Here is a 21201-nt window from a genome sequence, read left to right as displayed (position 1 = left end):
CGGAGTGAGTCATGGAAGCGGTGAAAATCAGCGTGGAATTGTGTTATTTGGGTTGGTGTGTTATTTGAAAGTCCAGAATGGCGCGTGACGAACTCGTTAAGACACGGCGTGTGCATTTTGTGTTTTTTTTTTTTTTTGCTTTTTTTAGACTGACAACAGCAGAAAAAGACTGAGCTTGGCTTTTTTTTTATTCTAAATCGTTGCGTGGCGAGGCTCGTACTTCACTGATCATCCAAATGTTTGTTTATTTGCTCGTTGGAGTAGATTAGTGTTACGTTGCTTGCTTGTTTTTTTTTTTGTTTTTTTTTTGTTTTTTTTTTTCTTTCCCCCACATCGTTGTCACTAGAATTTAATTTGACTTCCTGTACGCCTCATGCATCAGGGAGCAATGTCCCTTTGGAGAGGCAGAGCGCTCGCTGTTTGGTAGAATTAGGCCAAGCGAGGCGGATGGTGGGGCGATTTGCGGAAAGGTGGCCATTTGGTTTTTTTCTTTTGCCCCTCCGCTACGTTATTTGCATACCTGTTCGCTGGCCTCGTCAGGAAAGCTCATGCAAATTGGGATCACCCATGCAAATGAGGTGGGCTTGTAGGAGGCGAGGTCTGCAGGAAAAGCAAGAAGTAGACCGCGTTGGCATGTAAGGTTCCCACACGCTCACGCAGCCTCTGGAACAGCGAGCGTTGTTGCGGGCAAACACCCACTCAGCTCGGCTCAATGCTTCACATATATCCCCCCCTTAATCTTAATGCCAGCACTCGGATTAATAGTCCTGTGTTTACTGCATTTTGCAGAAACTTCCTGTTTTTAATTGCTTTAAAAATCCTAAAATACCAACCCATTGTACGCTTTGAGGACCACATGGCATCGGCACAAGGCTACAAACTTCATAATACTGAACTGAATACTAAGTACTGAACTGTGGATCAGTGGAACACAGTGTGTTCTGTGGAGTGATGGTGCTCAATTCAATACTTTAATACTAAGTAGGGCTGGACGATATGTCCCTGCAAATATATCACTATATTCCATGGTATTTACACGATAACAAAACTCTTGGCGATATTACAAAACACTGAATTAAAGAAAACACTTATTGCATATGATAGGGCACATCCCTAACTATATAAAAAAAATATAAGAATTTTAGCAGATTTGTAACAGATCCACCATGCCATGATACTAATAATAATGCACTCCAAATATCTCCATATATCCAGGATTAAGGTAAAATAAATAATACTGAACAGATATAATCTTTCCCTAGTAGATCTAGTGGAATTTTTATTTTGCTAACAACAGAAAAAAAAGTAGTACCCTGCTATTATAATTAGCGGTGGGTAATATGGCACGATACTTCAGGGTATATCATCGTTCACGATATTCAACATTGTTTGCGATTTTATTGCGGATGATGAGATATGGCACACCCCTACATTTAAGATGGGATCCAACATCCTGTAATCACACTAATGCTCTACGTTTGCTGAATGCAATCAGATCCTCACAGCAATGTGGAGGATCTGGACAGTAAATACAACTATAGGATAAACTTATAATATTTTAAGACCCTTAAAAGAATGCATAAATGGGTACCCCAATACTTCTTACCCAATCCTTATTACATTGTGCTACCGTTTTGTTTTTGTTTGTTTGTTTTTTGTATAAATACTGTACTATTGGGATGGGATCCAACATCTTAAGTCACACTAATGCTTTTGGGGCAATTTCACTTTCTCTTTTAGGTTTGAGGGGTGGGGCTTATTATTACTGATTTGTTTTCACACAAAATAACTCTTTTTTTCTATGCGTCAATTTTCTTTGTGATGGTTTGCAAAAACTTCTACCTTTTGCTGCTTTTTAATATTTTACCTGGATAAAAATACTCAAGCGACAAATACAGCTTTTGGGATGTTTAGCATTTTTTTATCATGCAGGAGCTCCTCCTAAATAAAGAGCCATTCTCATATTAGATGATTCTCAATCGATGCAGGCCAGCATGAGACAAGCACTTTTACAGTTAACTGATGCTCTTATGCAAAGTGACTTACTGGGTTATTCCCATAACAGAGGAGGGCCAATTCCCAGTATTGACTAAGGACTCTTATTGATGCAGCTTTACATACGTAGTTACCCAGACCTGGAATTGAACCCCAGTCTCCCACATGGCACATGGTAGCTCAACCACTTCTCACCAGTTCACTGTCTCTACCCACACTCACTCCACAAAGCTGAGCTTATTACGGTACTCTAACTTAAATCCTGGCACACTCTTTATTAGGATTTACTGGTGGAAGAAAAAGGTAACATGATTAACAGTCAAAAAACATATGCAAAATTAACCAATATTGAAATGCTGCACATTGCACCTGAGAGGACCTGAGATCGATATTCTGGACCACTTCTAATATTGAAATGTTTAAAGCTTTAACACTTGACCAAATGTACCTGAACTCAAGGATCAAGTGCTTTCAGGTTCTAAAAACAAAAAAAGATAGTGTGAAAATGCTCATATAATACAGTCAAATGATATATAGCATGCACCCAATTGGACGTCCATCATCTAAACCAGGGGTGTCCAAACTTTTTTTGTTGGGGGCCAGAAGGAGAAATATATTTGAATTCATGGGCCACACTCCGTAATAAAACAAATAATGAAATATACCACTTTAAATAATACTTTTTTCCTGATTATTTCATTTACACACCATTTTACTTGACTTACTATCTTTATCTTTGACAGTGTTGTGTAAACTAAGATTTTTCAAATTGATGTTTAATTTCATGATGTCTCTTAATATTAAACTCCTTAATTATAGCAACTTTTAGACTCTTTGGCCCGTTTTTCTGCGCTAGAAATGCACACTCTCTCCGCTTTTAGACTCTTTTCCTCGTTTTTTTTTTGCACTAGAAATGCGCGCACTCTCCGCTTTTAGACTCTTTTGCCCCGTTTTTCTGAGCTAGAAATGCGCACCCTCTCCGCTTTTAGACTCATTTACCCTGTTTCTGACACCTAGCATTCAAACTTTGAATCTCACATTATAAAAACCTGCTTAACAGCGGGCCAACTTTCATTCTATTTCTAAAATACCTCGCGGGCCACTCCAAAAAAGGAGCCACTCCAAACTACGAGCCGTAGTTTGGACACCCCTGATCTAAACAGTAGATAAACAGTGCAGATTAAGATCCCCCAAAAAATCCATGCATGAGGTAAAGGGTTCTAAACCCCCATCATTGATTAATGGCTTGAAGGAGGTAAAGTCTGCAGGAAAAACAAGAAGTAGACAGTGCTGGCATGCAAGGATCCCCCTCTCTCACGCAGCCTCTGAAACAGCAACCAACATTGCGGGCAAACACCCACTCAGCTCGGCTCAATGCTACACATATCCCCCCTTAATCTTAATGCCAGCACTCGGATTAATAGTCCTGTGTTTACTACATCTTGCAGAAACATCCTGTGCTTAATTGCTTCAGAAATCCTCAAATATCAACCCATTGTACGCTTTGTGGACCACATGGCATCGGCACAAGGCTGCAAGCTTCCTTATCTCCTCCAGTAAGTGACCAGTCCTTTCCTCTTCACGCATTAATCTCCAGCAGCCTATAGTTCCCGTCCTTTTGCGGCACATTGTTGAAATGCTTTGGCAGAGAGCGGCCGAATTCCGCAGTCCTGGCGTCTGGAGCGAGGCACAAAGGGTCAGAGGATGAAAGCGACCCCTCTGCATCAGGATATCCTGTGGGGCTGCCATTCTCCCCAGAGGAGCAAGATCAGGCCTGACTGGTTTACCGAGTCTGGGCTGTTGGAGTTCTGGCTCACTGAGCTCTGTTCAAATTTTGTCAGTGTTGATGTGCTTGTCTACACTGATGCAGACATGCAGACATTTCAAGCAAGTCAAGCTTTTTTCAGGCCAATGCCGTGTAATTGATGCATTTTTATCGCTTGATGTACAGGGTCTTGTTTGGGGGTTCACAGTTCAGTTCTGCACTCTTATCACTGACTACATGGTTTCAGTTCAACTATTTTTATTTTGTTGTTTTATTATCTCTCTTATATGTCTTGAATGCATATAGTCACTGACGCTCAATAACATTGTCAACTTGTAAGTGTCAACTTTTCAGAAGAGAGAAAAAACAGTTCAATGGATTTTAATGTAAAATTATGTAATTCCAAGTCATTTTGTAGCATTTATATTGGTCCAGTCTTCCTGAATTTTTTAAGGCGTTTATGTACAGAATGAAAAACTGTCTGGAATGTTTTTTGGTATAACCCCAAATCATTTAAAAGCTTATTTAAAAGGACAGTATCGGAAAAAGAAAAAAACATCACTAATTGTGGAAACTTCACACTAGACCTTGAGCAGCTTGGACTGTGTGTCTCTCCACTCTTCCTCCAGACTCTGATCCCTTGATTTCCAAATGAAATAAAAAGTAAAATTAACTGATAATCAGTGATGGTTTGAAGAGACATGTCATCTGCTGGTGTTAATCCACAGTGTTTTATTATCAAGTCCAAAATCAGTGCCCTGTTTTCCCAGAAAATCTTACAGTACTTCATGCTTCATATGCAGATTTCATTTTCCAGCAGGATTTGGCACATTGTCCACACTGTCCACACTGCCATTTATTTTATTTACAATAAAATAAATAAATACTTAAAATAGATCACTCTATGTGTAATACATCTATATAATACATGCATTTCACTGTTTGAACAAAATTACTGACAACTAAATTACTGGTAATTTAGTGATAAGATTTAACATATGTTGTCAAGCAAATATCATACTCAGTATTTTACAAGGGATGATTGATATGCCTGCTAGTCATAATAGTTTATTAAACTTATATATAAACGTATGTTCATCTGTTTGTTCATCTGTGTCTGTAGCACCTGGTGGCCTGGGATGCTGGAGACCCTGACTGCCTCCTGCAGCTGGTGAAGGAGCTCCTGCAGCAGTACCACCAGTACCAGTGCCAGAGGCTGAGGGACAGCTCACGCCTGCTGTTTGAGTATGACAGCCTGCTGGAGGACCCCAACTACGGCCGCAGCATGGAAATCTACGCCGGACGCAAGAACAGCTGGGTATGTAGACTACATATACACATCATACTGAACATTTACTGAGTGTGGTGCACCTTGATATGTAGCAGTAAAAGTGTAGACTTGATGTTCTTATAGGAATTTGATTAAACATCATCTGCTTCAGATATTTCTTTACTATAATGTACAGGTTCCTAGTCATTAAATAGTCTTTGCATTTTTCAGCATCAACTGAAAGACCAAACAAATTACAAATACTATTCAGTATATTTCAACAATATGCATTGTTTTAAATAGGCCTGTCACAATAATTACATTATCGACTTTTCATACAATACAGTCATATGAAAAAGTTTGGGCACCCCTATTAATCTTAATCATTTTTAGTTCTAAATATTTGGGTGTTTGCAACAGCCATTTCAGTTTGATATATCTAATAACTGATGGACACAGTAATGTTTCAGGATTGAAATGAGGTTTATTTTACTAACAGAAAATGTGCAATATGCATTAAACCAAAGTTTGACCGGTGCAAAAGTATGGGCACCCTTATCATTTTATTGATTTGAATACTCCTAACTACTTTTTACTGACTTACTGAAGCACAAAATTGGTTTGGTAACCTCATTGAGCTTTGAACTTCATAGCCAGGTGTATCCAATCATGAGAAAAGGTATTTAAGGTGGCCAATTGCAAGTTGTTCTCCTATTCGAATCTCCTCTGAAGAGTGGCATCATGGGCTCATCAAAACAACTCTCAAATGATCTAAAAACTAAGATTGTTCAACATAGTTGTTCAGGGGAAGGATACAAAAAGTTGTCTCAGAGATTTAACCTGTCAGTTTCCACTGTGAGGAACATACAGGGACAGTTCTTGTTAAGCCCAGAAGTGGCAGGCCAAGAAAAATATCAGAAAGGCAGAAAAGAAGAATGGTGAGAACAGTCAAGGACAATCCACAGACCACCTCCAAAGAGCTGCAGCATCATCTTGCTGCAGATGGAGTCACTGTGCATCGGTCAACAATACAGTGCACTTTGCACAAGGAGAAGCTGTATGGGAGAGTGATGCGAAAGAAGCCATTTCTGCAAGCACGCCACAAACAGAGTCGCCTGAGGTGTGCAAAAGCACACCTCAGGCGACTCTTTTTTTAATCTTAAAAATGATTAAGATTAATAGGGGTGACCAAACTTATTCATATGACTGTAAATGGAAACACCCTCAATAATTTAACTTATCGAGTCTATTAGTGTGAGTTTGTATGTTAACTTTGTTTCAAAATGCTATATTTATTCTATTTTATTTCATTTATATTAGATTTAGGCCTGCCTGTCACAATAATTACATTATAATGACAAATCGTACAATATATGGAGAATATTTACTGAACTTATTTGTTGTATTATAATATCTGAGAGTAGTAGTTTGTGTTTTAAATGAAAATGTTGCAATGTGTTGAGTTACTGAGTTACTTATATATTAATCCTAATGTAGAAACTACTGTGAAGTGTTTGGTAACTGTTTGGATTTGTATATCATGTGGAGACTCACCAGTTTCTATTTCAGGGCTTATGAAACTGATGTTAATTATACCAGAACTGTAGTTTTGAGAGTGTTGGCTGCCATCCAGGGTCTAGTGGATTAATTAACATCGTCTTTCTGAGTTGTAGTGGGAGTTTTAGGTCAGTAAAACACTGTGATTTGGATCATGGATTTGGAAGCTCTGCTGTACTATAAAGCAATGGTCTTTAGTCTTGCTTCTGAAGATTTTACCTCCAACCCTTATCACTCCTGCATTATCTATTAAATCACTACGTTCAGAAGTTCCTGCTGATCTAAAAGAGTTAGATTAGATTTAATCTAGAGTCTAGATTATTTTTTGGCCAAGTTTTCCATCCACTTTGCAGAACCTCTTTCTCCTGAGTGCTGAAAAACATTGTTGCTCTTAATTTAAGTTGAAAACAAGCTACTAGAAGTGCATGTTTCAACATCAGCTCAGCTGTTATGAGGAGATTATTGCAAAGAAGCTCCTGGTTACAAAATAAGAGGAAGAGAAAACAAGAGGAAGAAGAGGAAAAAGGGAAGAACTGGATTTAAAGGGGCACTTTAGGGCATTATTATGTAATAAAACATATCTCATTCTGTGTAAGATTATATGTTGTGTGCATATTGTAAAATGCATGTTAGGAGTGTGCCATATCATTTAGTATGCAATAATATTTTTTGAATATCGTGAACAATATTATACCCAGAAATATTGTGCCATAACTCCCACCCCTATTTATCACATCAGGGTACTACTTTTTTTTGGCTGTTTTTAGCAAAAAATAAATAAATTCACACTGTTCTCATTTCCCAAAAAATATATCTACTAGAGACTGATTATATCTGTCCAGTATCATTAATTTTACTTTAATCCTGAATACATAGAGATATTTGAATTATTATTAGTATAATGACATTCTGGATCATTGACTTCTGTTACAAATCTGATAAAATTCTTGTATTTTACATTTTATTTTTTTGCAGTAGTGTATTCTAGAATTTTCTTTTTAATTCAGTGTCGTTATCGCAAAAATACCATGAAATATCTTGATATTATTTTAGGACCTTATCGCCCACCTCTAGTGCATATATACTTTGATTTAAATACTAAATTTAAAACTTAAAATGAAATACTAGACAAATACTAGTGTGTGGTCTGTGGAGATTGAAGACACTTTTAGAGCCAACTGTTTGTCATTGCCCATAACACAAATTATATAATTTTTGTAATAAATGATTATGATGAGTTTTCCCAGCAGTAATTAGGTAATGCCATTCTGTGAAGTTTAGCCTGCAAAAAAAAAAAAAAAAAAAACTTCCCCAGTGTTGTGTCTGTACTAGTGTTGAGTCTGGTAAAGGAAAAATGAAAGAGAGAATGAACAAAAGAAAGAAAAAGAAAGTGAAAGCTGGCTTAAAATCACCTGTCCTGCCCCTCGACCTTTATCTGATAAACTTTATCAAAAAAGTAAAAACGAAACACGAAGATTTGAATATAGGCAACGAATTTGCGTCACAACATAGTCTGACTGTGGTGTTTTAGATTTTAAGTTTGTCCTTCCAGTTGTTTTGCAGTTAAGTCATTAAAGAATGCACCAGCATTTGGGTTCACATTGTGGTTTTGAACAAAAATGAATAAAATTAATAAAATTAATCTCTTTCTTTTCATATATCTAAACAAACATCCGTGCAGTTACAGTTGTTCTATGTAGCTACTAGGGCTGGGCAATATATCGTCAATATCGTTTTATTGAAAACCATTTTCTACAAGTTATTAAGACTGCAACTAATGATTATGCTGATACTTTTTTTGATTAATCGATTAATCAATGATCACCCACACCCTCCATCGCTTAAAAAAATGGATTTAAATGCCCTGTAAATGTCCAGATAATGTACAACTGTGGAAAATACTGATATTTAGTGTGTAAATGTGTAATCTGTTGTGTTTTGGGCGCTTTTGGAGGCACAGAATGAGTCATTCATCATACTTAATTTGTTTTTTTGTTTTTTTTTTCAGATTAACATACACACTTTAATATCAGACAAAGATAACCTGAGTAAATATAAAAAGCAGTTTTAAATGTTAATTTCATTTATTAAGGCAAAAAATAATAATAATTCCAGAACAATTGTGTTGAAAAGTATTCGCCCCCTAAGCCTAATTAACTTGGTTGTGCCAAGTTCCACTGTGGAGGAATTTTGGCCCACTCTTCTTTGCAAAATATAGAATAGAGCTTTATTATCATTGTACATGATACAACAACATTCTGAGTGGTATCTCTTAAAGACAAGAAAACATATATTCATAAAAAACATATATCCATAAATCATTCAGCAAGTAAAAATAATATAATAATAATATAATATAATATAATATAATATACTATAATATAATATAAAACACAAATATATAGCAGCAGTTTAGTATAATAAAAGTAATAGCAGCGATACAAGATTGGTGGTGCAAAGTTGCAGGAGAGAATTAGTGCAAGATAAAATTAATAAAATCGTTTTCAATTTAAGTAGAAATCTATAAGGAGGCAAATACTTTTTCACGGTATTGTACTGAGGTTTATTTTGCTCCTTGTTTAATATAAAAGCTGCTTCTAAGGTTAAAGGAAGCTGCTGTTTGTCATTCAAAAAATAGCTAAATTTTAAATCTCTATTATAGATAGGTATCTATAGAAAAGTAATTCATGGATATACATGTACAAGTGTTAAATAAACTATAGTTTGCTGCATCTTTAAATCTGAATAAAACTGTCTTTTTATGTTATTTTAATAAAAATGTAATCGGAATTTTTTTTTTTCAAACAAGATCATCCATCCCTAGGACAATTCTTTTATATTTGGAGCAAAATCCTATCAGCTCACTTGTAGAAACAAGAAAATTGCTCAACTGCTCCAAATACACCCAGCTTACCCGGCTCACCCACCCACCCCACAGGAGCGCAGTGTTTTTTGTGAAGTCATTTCTCAACACAAGTAATTTTGGGAACAGTGCAGTGTGTGTGCGTGGGCGTGTGTGTGGGTGTATGCGTTGCTTCACGGGTCTCTACCTCGAAAGGGATGTGGGAAATATAGCTGTGGTTTGTGGGATAACAGACAGCGATTAGGAAATGCTGAAGAAGTGCTTAAATCATGATGATGCAACTGCAGGAATGCATGAACATGACTGTCAACAACAAACGGGGAAGATTTCATAAAAAAAACACAGTGTTTCTTACATTTACTATGATATTATTTTATTGCAGATCCAGGATGAAGCCAGGATTGTTAATGTCTAGTCTGATCAGCTTTGTTTTTTTTTTTTGTTAATATACTGTACATCCATTCCTGTGTTTTAGACCTGCGACACGTTCCAAAAAAATGGAATGGAGGTAATTTAGGGGTGGTAATTATAGGTTTTCAAACAGGTGATTCCAACATGTGTTTGTTATCATGATTTAGTACATAAAAATTGAGTCTTTTAAGAACCAAATGTGGGCAGAGGATCTACAGTTTAAAAAAAAATGCATGAGAAATTATCAAAATGTTTAATATGCATATCTATCCCTCTACATTGCATAATATCATTAAACATTTCAAGAAATCAGGAGGTATTTCAGTTTTTAAAGGGCAAGAGAGCAAGCCTAAGCCTAACACCTGTGATCTGTGATCATATATATGTGATATATATATATATATATATATATATATATATATATATATATATATATATATATATATATATATATATATATATGTTTCACTATTTGGTTAATTAAATAACCTCATTTTTTGTATAGTTTGGTAATTTAAAAAAAAGCCTATTTTTGTCCCACGCAAATAGTCATATCTTAAAAGTATACATGATACCAAACTAATTCTGCTAATACAAAATATATTTTCCAAAGACTTCTATACATTATACATAAAATAAAATAACCTGAAACACTTATTAAATGATATCCTCAATATCAAAAAGTGTTTTAAGGATTGTGAAAGAGAATAGAAACATTATCAATAGACAAATGCTTTACTGTCTCAAGTGACTAAAAATCCAAATAAAAATATTGTCCTTTAGAGTCGTCATTTATTTTATGAAAATGAGAAATGGCTGAAATAACATAAAAGATGCAGAGCTTTCAGACCTCAAATAATGCAAAGAAAACAAGTTCATATTCATAAAGTTTTAAGAGTCTAGAAATCAATATTAGGTGCAATAACCCTGTTTTTTAATCACAGTTTTCATGCATCTTGGCATGTTTTCCTCCTCCACCAGTCTTGCACACTGCTTTTGGATAACCTTATGCCTTTACTCCTGGTGCAAAATTTCAAGCGGTTCAGTTTGGTTTGATGGTTTGTGATCATCTATCTTCCTCTTGATTATATTCCAGAGGTTTTCAATTTGGTAAAATTAAAAAAACTAATGTATATATACAGTACATTTATTTGATTTAAGGTCTGCAATAAAGTCAAAGTAAAAGTAAATGTAAGAAACAGTGCATTTTTTTGCATGTTGTAGGAATGAAAGAAATGATTGCATGATTTCTTTCTAAATGCATCATGGTCAGAAAGGTGATGTGTTAAAGGCCTTCAAAATATTTACTTTAGGACTGCCAGAGTTTATTTCCTCTCAACAGCTATTGCTGTCTGATTACAGCCTTCACCATATGCTTTATGTGTGTGTGTTTGTATGTGTGTGTGTGTATGTTTCTGTCTGTTGGTGAACTTCATGCCTTTGTTTTGCAGACAGGGGAGTTCTCGGCTCGCTTCCTGCTCAAACTCCCTGTGGACTTCAGCAACATTCCCATCTATCTGCTCAAGGTATGGCAGCCACGAGACGTCACAGATATATATACACACAAACATATACAGAACTGTGCAAAGGGTTCAGACACCTGAGAAAACTGACTGGTGGAAAGCTGGGTATCTGGCTGTAAGTGTTTATTTGCTCAGAAAGAATAATATAAATACAAAAAGACTGAATTTGTATTACTGCTTAGGTCTACCAAACCCATCTACTTTCTCACCTTTAGTCAGTTCATGTAATAGGGCACCATAGGGCCCAGAGAAGGTGAGAAGATCATCTGTGTTGCTCTAGCTATTATATATATTAACAGCTTTTTTTAAAAAGCGAGATTATTGATTATTATTTTTATTTTGATAATTTACAATAATTTTACATCACATCATCATCACAGTATATGTTTCAATAGTATTGTGAATGTTGGCTATGATCTGATGTCAACAAAATTGAGAGTAGAACTATTGTGGATTAATTGGATCAAGTATGTTTTTGATATTGTATTTGTATTTTATAAATGTGCCTCAATTGGTGCTTAATTTGTCCATTCTGAATCCTTACTCTTGGGAGTAAGAGCTGAGAAATTGATAGACAATGAATCAAACTATATTCAGACATAATATAACTGACGTAATCATAGCCATGTTAATTATTTAATGTTATATTTTTATCAATGTTATCACAGCTTCACTACAGCTCAAAAGTTTCAAAGGCAGATTACTTTTTATTTATTTTAAAGCTGATGTCCATAAGTTTTGGGATTTAGAGTATTATTTTATTACACTGAGCATGCGGAAGAATCTTTTTAAACTGGGCGGGTGTGATGCGGTCTCCTTTCAGAGCGGATGAATCCAATTCCAGGTAATGTTCAGTCAGAAAGAGGTTATGCTTAGTCAATAGCTTCACTCCTTCTTTTCTTTGTTTTTATTATGAGTGAATGAGCTACCGAGCTCTGAGTTTCCCCTTATGAAATCTCCGATGCTCCACCAGCCTCTCATGTTCAGTAAAACTGAGCCGGGTTCTCTTTTTGAGACTGTACGTGTGACGTAAGCACATATAGACGTGTGACGTGTCCACAAAAACTGCGAAAAGCGAACCGACACGTCAGTTTTTAAAATGAGCCTATTAGGCTTAGCAGATGGTTGTTTCAGCACAATGGTACCATTAAACACAATATTTTGGCCCTTCTCCACTTCCGTTTAGAAACAAAATAATACAGACTGACACTTTAAAATATTGATTAAACCATCATAACTAACTCCTCTCCACACCAAAGCGAATTAATCTGATGGTTTGAGCCAGATCTAGATCTCTGCTGTTCTAATTTTGTGTTCCTTTGGTTTAACAATGTGTGAATGACTTGGTTTGCTTTTCCAATATCCCCATGTACGCAGTAACTCTTGTATCAGCACCATTAGCAGTGCTGTAGTTGGTTAGTTAAGCACCAAAAGATGTCATGGGCAGAAATACTCCTAGAAAAACCTACCAGACCAGACCTACTAATTAGGGGTGGGCGATATGGCTCTAAAATAATATCACGATATTTCAGGGTACTTTTGCGATAACGATATACTTGGCGATATAGGAAAACTAATTTCATTCATTTCAGGAATATAGTATAATAGTATAATAGTATAATCATAATGTGTATTTATCAAAATAAATAATATAGCATAAAATAATATAATGCAGCAAATAATATTGCAGAATATTTAGTGCATGCATATAAACTACAAACTAAAACAATTATACAATAAATACACTTAAAGCTTCACAGTAAATAATAGACTACTTTTAAGACAGAACAGCCCTATTATCACGATATGGATTTTTAATATCATAATATTTCTGTGTCACGATATATTGTATACGATATAATATTGCCCACCCCTACTACTAATTTTAGGAATTAATACATTTTATATTTGCAAGGATGATGGCAGAAGCACACTAATTCAATTAATTTGAATATGTTGTCTAGAGGTGTGCCAAAAAATCAATTCACATAAGAATCTTGATTCTCATTTACTACGATTCAGAATCGATTTAAAATGTCCCAAAATCGATTCTGAGGGGCGGGTTTTAGACTGATTTTGGGCTGGGTATTTTTGTTGGACCTGGCAACCCTGGGGATAGCGCTTGTCCTTTCAAACGGAGATCTTCCAGACACACACAGAGCGTAGGTGTTTGAGAATCACCGGTAAGATGGCAGAACAAGCACTATATTACATTAGATTAACGTGTAGTTTCAATGTTTTATGGCAGAATGCTTCATAACAAGCATAAAAAAGATCGCTAGTAGTTAGTTTCAGTAACTGTTAGCTAGCTAACTAGCTAACTTTCCAGTTCCACCTTAAATAACGCTACAGGTGGCAGCGGGCTGCAGCATTTAAGGCGGAACGGAAAAATACAATAAGCTAATCAGAGCTAATTTCAGCTCCTCATCACAGAGGAATTAAGGAATGGACCATATGAATTAATTTCTCCACCTCCTGCCCCCTTTCTGAAGAAATACAACGACCTTAAATTAACTAGTTAATCAGCAGCTGCTCCTGAACTTTAGCGCTCCACTGCTATCATCACATCAGCCCAGCAGCGTCACCTACACACCACCGCTAGTAGCCTGGTAATAAAGCAGTGTTATTTATTATTTATTTATTGTTCATTAACGTCATTGTGATATCCCAGTGATTCCTCTGTCACTGAGGACCCACATTCCTGCACATTTTATTGTTTTTGTAACACATTACCTGCTCCAGGACCAGTGTATATTATGGAGGGTTTTTTTTCAATAAGATTCATAAGCCAGAAGCAGAAATTTTTATAATTCAAATCGTTTTGAATCAAAAATCGATTTTGAATCGAATCGTGGCCCCCAAAATCGGAATCGAATCGAATCGTGAGATAGTAAACGATTCCCACCCCTAATGTTGTCCCTTCTGAACTCAGGAACACTACTGTTTTCAATTGTAAAGAAAAAATCTTCAGGACTGCTGCTTTAATTAATAATTGTTCATTAATTGTAATTGGGGTAAAATGTTAAGTTCTGTAGTACTGATTTTAGTTTGTACTGCCCAGCCCTACTGGTATGAAGCAATGTGAAATACTGTGTATTGTGGAAAGTTCTGGAAGTAATGTGGCATTGTGTTTATTCCCCACCCCTGCAAGGCCTTTTGTTTCTGGTATTGTTGTGATGCACTTCCTGCCCACACACACATTACCTAAATATACTGTAAAAATCATTTTCTATAAACAGTCATAAACATGTTGGCCTTGAACTATGACTTAGATAGTTTACCACCACTTAAGCCTTCTAATCAGCCACAAATGTCAAACCTTGGTTTGGGAAAAATTCCACAGTAATGCACCTTTCTGTGGGATTCTAGAGGTATGTCATGTGCTACGCTTTTTTGCTTTGTGCTAATACAGCACTATTTATTTTTTATTTTTTTAGACACATTAACAACACATTTTAATCCATTTAGTGCAGTGTAAGCCTATTGGCATCATGCTTGATCATGTAGTAACTTAAAAATGTTAAACAGACCAAAATACTCGTTAAGAATTTTATTTTGCTCCTATCTGTGGTTTCTGAGGCTGGCAACTCTAATGAACTTATACTGTGTAACAGAGGTAACTCTTTATCTTCCTTTCCTGTGTCAGTCCTGATGAGTGCCAGTTTCATCTTAACGGTTTTGAAAGTTGCAACCGCACGACTTTCAAAGTTCTTGATTTTTTTTTTATTGGGTTTTTATGTGGTTCTTGACATAATATGGATTAGAGCATTATTTAAATAGAGCCATTCACTGTATACCAACTCTACCTCTTTATAACTTTACAACTGATGCTCTCAACCACATTAAAAGACAAGAAATTCAAGTAGATAACTCTTTGAACTGAAAGCCATTTTAAGTGACAATACTTATAAACAGGGTTGGCACGGTCATTAATAAACCTGGAAAATCATGAAATTTGAAAATAGCTATTTCCAGGCCTGAATATGTTTTGAAAAAATGAAAATACCCAGAAAAATTCGGTAAAAAGGATATTTGGTCTTCAAATCTTTGTGTTTTAATTTGTTGATGGAGAAAATATATTTGGAGCTAACAACGTCAGCTCAGAGTTAATTCAGTAATTTAGCTCTACACAATGGAGCTCTCAGGATATGACACACATTTTATTATTAAAGATTGTGTGTCAGATTCATTTTAGACCTACTATAATCAATTTTGATTATATTTTTTGTTGATTTTTGGTTGTACATGTCAGCATTGATGTTTTTAAAATCATATGGTCATGAAATTTTGCCTTAAAGGCATGAAGACGTCATAAAATATATACATTTATTGGTTAAAAGGTGTATGAACCCTGTATAAAGCTGACTGAGAAAAAGCAGCCAAGATGCACAAAGCTGTCATTTAAACAAGAGGAGCTACTTTGAAGTACCTACAATTTTGAACATATTCTGGTTTGTTTAAAACTTTTTTGTTTATCAAATAATTCTTTATGTTTTTATTTCTTCATAGTTTGGATGACTTTAGTATTAATCTACAATGCAGAACATTTAAAATAATGTATTAAATAAATTGTAATATTAATGTGTGTCTTTTTGAAGGGGACTGTATAAAATAATATACACACAACACAGACGTATAGGATGGGTGTCATATAAAAGCAGTGTTATGCTAAAAGAATGCAGTGTGTGTGTGTGTGTGTGTCTTTCAAGTGTAGGTTATAGTGGGTTTGTAATGTAGGTTAGGTGTGTGCGCGCATCAGTGTGTGTGTGTGTGTGTGTGTGTGTGTGTGTGTGTAGTGTGTGTGTGCGCATGCATGCATGCAGACGGTGGTCATTGGGGCTGTGAGTTGACTAATCAGCAGCCCGTCACTCCCTATCAACTCTGAGCTGCACTGTGTCTGCAGGCTCTCTCTCTCTCTCTCTCTCTCTCTCTCTATCTCCCCCTCTCTCTCTCACACTGTCTCTCTCTCTTTTTTGCTCTCTCTATCTCTCTATCTTTCTCTTTCTCGCTCGCTTTCGTCTCTTCCTTCCACACAGTTAGCCCTGTGGCTCACTCTCTCTCTCCTGCCCTTTCTCTCTCTCCCTCTATCACTCTTTCTCCTGCACTGTGCGTGCGTGTGTGTGTGTGTGTGAGTGTGTGAGAGAGAGAGAGAGAGAGAGAGAGAGAGAGAGAGAGAGAGAGAGAGAGAGAAAGAAAGAGAGAGAGAGCTTGTTCGGCCTCAGGAGGCCCTTGCTCTATGGCCTTTTCCAGTCTTGGCTGTATTTGTCCTCCCCAAGAGAGCTGAAATGATGGTAAACATACGGAAAACAGCAGCCATCATTAACATCACTATCTTAACATTCTGTCCCTTAGCGCAACACACACACACACACACACAGATAGAGGAGTAAGTCAGTCCAGCTGCGTGGCAGTGGCAGGGAGGTCAGTAGTGGAGTAGGATGTTTAGGTTCTGTAATGTAAAGCGTGTGCTTCAGTAGAATAATCTCTACCAGTATGTCTGCTGCAGCTGTAGCATTATGTTCAGTTACCACAGACTGTATGTGGACAGTCTTAATCTCTTACATAAGGGTTAAAATTTTTAATATTAAAATTAAAAAAATTCTTTAATAGAAGCTATAGAAGACCTTTGCTCTCGTCATGACATTTGGTTCCAAATACCCTTTAATACCCCCAAAGCTTGAGAACTAACCAACAAACATCCTGGTGCATCAAATTGATTGTTTCTCGATTATTCTTTTAATATATGTGTAATCATGTAACACAGTTTATCATTTGCCTAATTTGCTGTGTTTGATTAGTGGCTTTATGTATCCAAGAAACACTCAAGAAAATAAGGAATGTCTGCCTCCAGTTAAACTACATTCTTCTGCAAGGCAAAACCAGGGGCTTGATGAAGGTCTGAACACTTCTTTATAGACTTATAACTCCAGATGTGAGTAGGATGTCACAATCTTTTTTTGTTTAATTTTTTTTTGTATAATAAAATTAAACAGTTACTTATCTGGGCAGTTAGTGTTTAATAGCTCAGGAAAATAATAATATTTGAATAAATTTAAGTAACATTTCATACAGAAAGTAGTGATTTATGTCACTGTGGTCATTTAAAGATCTCTATAAACCTTATTATGGAGTATAGTATCATCTATAGTTATTATACCAATGTCTGGTTTGGCAAATCAGAGATTAATCATATAAATAAATGAGCTGCTGATAGAATTGAAGACATCTACTGAGGTGCTGGCTGGGGGTGTCCAGGAGAAATTTGGTATCAAGCTTTGTTCTCCAGACTCCAGCTCACTTACATTCTTTAGAATGAGAAATTCTTGTTCCTTTGTATTCATGTTTACCTGTATCTGCTCTAATGTTTTTTTTTTTTTTTAGTTTTTACAGTAAAAACATGTATTAATTATTGTATATAGACTATGTAGTGTCTCCACCGTACTAGATGATACAGGTTGTCTTTCTTTCATAGATCTTTTCTCATCGGTCATGAGTCAAAGGCGTTTCCGCTTCGTCTGTCACTTGGTCAATGCTGATCACTCAACAACAGAGAATGTCAGGTTTTAGATTAAATTACAAAAAAAAAAAAATTGAAAGCAACTTAAAAATGCTGAGTTTCTTTGATTTGACCAAATTGGAAACCTCTGGAATATAATCAAGAGGAAGATGGATGATCACAAGCCATCAAACCAAGCTGAACTGCTTGAATTTTTGCACCAGGAGTGGCACAAAGTTATCCAAAAGCATTGTATAAGACTGGTGGAGGAGAGCATGCCAAGATGCATGAAAACTGTGATTAAAAACCAGGGTTATTCCACCAAATACCTTTTTTTTTACTTTTAAAACTTTATGAATATGAACTTGTTCTCTTTGCATTATTTGAGGTCTGAAAGCTCTGCATATTTTTTTTGTTATTTCAGCCATTTCACATTTTTTGCAAGTAAATGCTCTAAATGACAACATTTTTGTTTGGAATTTGGGAGAAATGTTGTCTCTAGTTTATAGAATAAAACAGCAATGTTCAATTTACTCAAACATCTACCTATAAATATAAACTGAAGTGGTCTCATATTTTTATTTTCAGATCTGTATAAGACTGCAGTGCTGTCTTGTGATTGTAATGAACTGCCACAGTAAAGAAATCTCACTCTTCTGTGGAACGCTGTTGCTCTCAAGCGCTTAAACTGCTGCACTTAAGCAGCTCTTTAGTCTCCTTCCAGTCACTTTTTTTCTGTTTTTTGTTATAATACCTTCCATCATCTCCCTGTCACACATTCATGTCTATGTAGCTCACCATGCTAAAACGGGCCGTGTGGCACGGCCAGACCACACAAGAGTCATAACAGATTAAGATGTGTGAGAAATACTGTTTTCCCGCCTACGTCTCCCAGAGGATGCAGCTTTGTGAGCGCTTCAGTCTCAGCCTGCTTATTTCTATTGCCAAAGATTTATCCTTTCTGACTGGAGTGCCTGTGGTCCTCGTCGTGTTTCATCTTTTGGATTGTGTTTTGAATCATTGCTGTAAATTAAAATGTGCCAGTTTGCTTTGTAGTGTTCCAATGGCTTAATCGGTCTTCTGTACAAACTCTTTTGATCGTTGTCGGTATTGCCTGGAGGTTAATATATTTAAAATACCTAATGTAAAGAACTTAAGAAACTATTAAAAACAGAATATTTCAAAGACTAGGAAAATGCTGGATAAAAAGGCTGGTTTCAATTAAAAACTGAACAACAGTTCAAAAAAAATAGTAATCAGTGCTTTGCAAAAGTTCTTAAACATTTTGAAACTAAACCGACCCATAGAGATAGTTTCAGTTAGTGTTTTAGGCTCTCTAAAAATAATTCAATTTCCAATTTCAATTTCCAAAAAATATCATATCATATATATATTAAATTCATCCATAGAGGATTTTAATATAGAGCTCTTGATTTCACTTCAGTCTTAATAACTGATCTCGGCAGATCTTTTAAAATGATTCTTGGAATCTCTGTGGCATTTCTCAAGCCAGTCCTAAGTTTTAAAGGATGGTTTTGTGTGAATGTCTGGGTGGAACAATTACATTTAACAAAAACCTAAAACTAGCTTAAATTGCACAGAAAGTTTGAAACTATTATAAAATCAAAGCTTGTTTAACCTTATTTTGCACGGAAACAACTATGACTTTTAGACTTTTTTTTTTTTTTTTTTTTTTTAGAAAGTTAAGAAACCCCAGCAAGTGAGCTCCAGAAGCTCTTTAGTGCAAGACTATGTGTGGTGGGCAGTTTATATGTAAGCCTTCACTGTAAAATATTTGGCCTCATGATGAATTGGAAAATCAGTTTTTGATGTTTGACCCTTGGTTTTTAATTGTACATCACATTCTCTAATTAGCTACGTTGGAACATTGCTGACCTTGATTAGAGTTTTCCAATCATTCAGTCTGAATTTACCCCATAATAACTATGAACATATTGCAGTGCTGCTACACAACCAATGGGAAAGTTAAATTAAATAGTACAGGAAGATAAAAAAACCACAGCACCTTACAATTAAGGAAGCCAAACAATTAAAAGCTTCTATTCCCTCACCCATTTGCTTATCACCCAGCACATCACTATTGTGTATTGGGTATTGTGAGATGCCCTGTAATGTCCATCCCTACTCAAGTATTTCACTCAACTAGGTCATTATCTGTTATCTAACCCTTTTAACCCCCTGTTTATGGTCTAATCAGCAACTGAATTAACCCACTTATACTATCATTTCTTAAAATTCACATTTAGAAAGCATTTAGTACTTGCTCTTTTTTTTTTATTACAATAGGTAATTTTGAGTTGCATATTCATGTTCTTCTATCCCCAAGAAAACAGGCCGAAAAAATGAGTGAATCAGGAAAAGGTAAATTAGGATTCCTGACTTCACCCACCTTGGCTTGTGACCGCCAAATGCAGAGGCATGGAGAGACCATCACAGAGGCAAGATCTTAGCATTTCATGAATATTTTTGAGTAAGAGCCAAAATCCTGTCGTTCTTTCCAGCCTACTTCTCCACCAAACTAAAATAGCATGAGAGAGAAACACCGGATCACTTTCTCACAAAAAAAAAAAAAAAAAAAAAAAAAAAAAAAATATATATATATATATATATATATATATATATATATATATATATATATATATATATATATATATATATATATATCTCACAGGGCCTTCATTCATACTAGAGACCAAAATTATATATATAAAAAAAAACTATTACTTGACACCTTGAACTTTCTAAGTAGTTTAAAGGAAACGGATATAAATACAGACGTCATACATTTGCTCTTGTAACGATAACAAAGATACCAAGATCATACCATCTAATCACACACACACGCAGAAAGAGAAAATGCACTACTTTGCTCTACTCTACAGGAGTACTCTACTGGAGCAATTTCTCAAAAAAAAAAAAAAAAAAAAACACAACTCACAGGGCCTTCATTCATACTAGAGACCAAAATTAATATAAAAAAACTATATATGTATGCCTTGCCTGTAAAATATTTGGCCTCATGTCAAAGAGATAAATTAAAAATAATTTCTGATGTCTGTCCCTTCGTTTTGAATTGTACAGCACATTCTCTGATTAGCTACTTCGGACCTTGATTAGAGTTAAGAAATTAGAGATTAGAGACCTTGACGGGACAGGCATCAGAAATTATTTTCAATTTATCTTTGTGACACGAGGCCAAATATTTTACAGGCAGGCAAGGCTTAAATATATAGTTTTTTTTTTTTTTTTTTGGGTCTCTAGTATGAATGAAAGCCCTGTGAAATGTTTTATTTTTGTGGG

At 35.6% G+C, this 21201-nt stretch overlaps 1 protein-coding gene across 2 annotated transcripts in view; it reads left to right on the top strand.

Moving 5' to 3' along the window:
- The window catches only part of babam2 (BRISC and BRCA1 A complex member 2), a 185190-nt gene that overhangs the window by 51965 nt on the left and 112024 nt on the right, over positions 1 to 21201 (top strand). For both annotated transcript variants that reach the window (XM_022673194.2, XM_022673193.2), the window contains exons 5-6: positions 4884 to 5078; positions 11313 to 11387. In XM_022673194.2, coding sequence (XP_022528915.1) covers positions 4884 to 5078; positions 11313 to 11387 — 270 coding nt within the window. The remainder of the gene's footprint in view (positions 1 to 4883; positions 5079 to 11312; positions 11388 to 21201) is intronic.

Source organism: Astyanax mexicanus, chromosome 14 (assembly GCF_023375975.1).
Source record: "Astyanax mexicanus isolate ESR-SI-001 chromosome 14, AstMex3_surface, whole genome shotgun sequence".
Taxonomy (NCBI): Eukaryota; Metazoa; Chordata; class Actinopteri; order Characiformes; family Acestrorhamphidae; genus Astyanax; species Astyanax mexicanus.
This window is presented reverse-complemented; position numbering and strand designations above follow the sequence as displayed.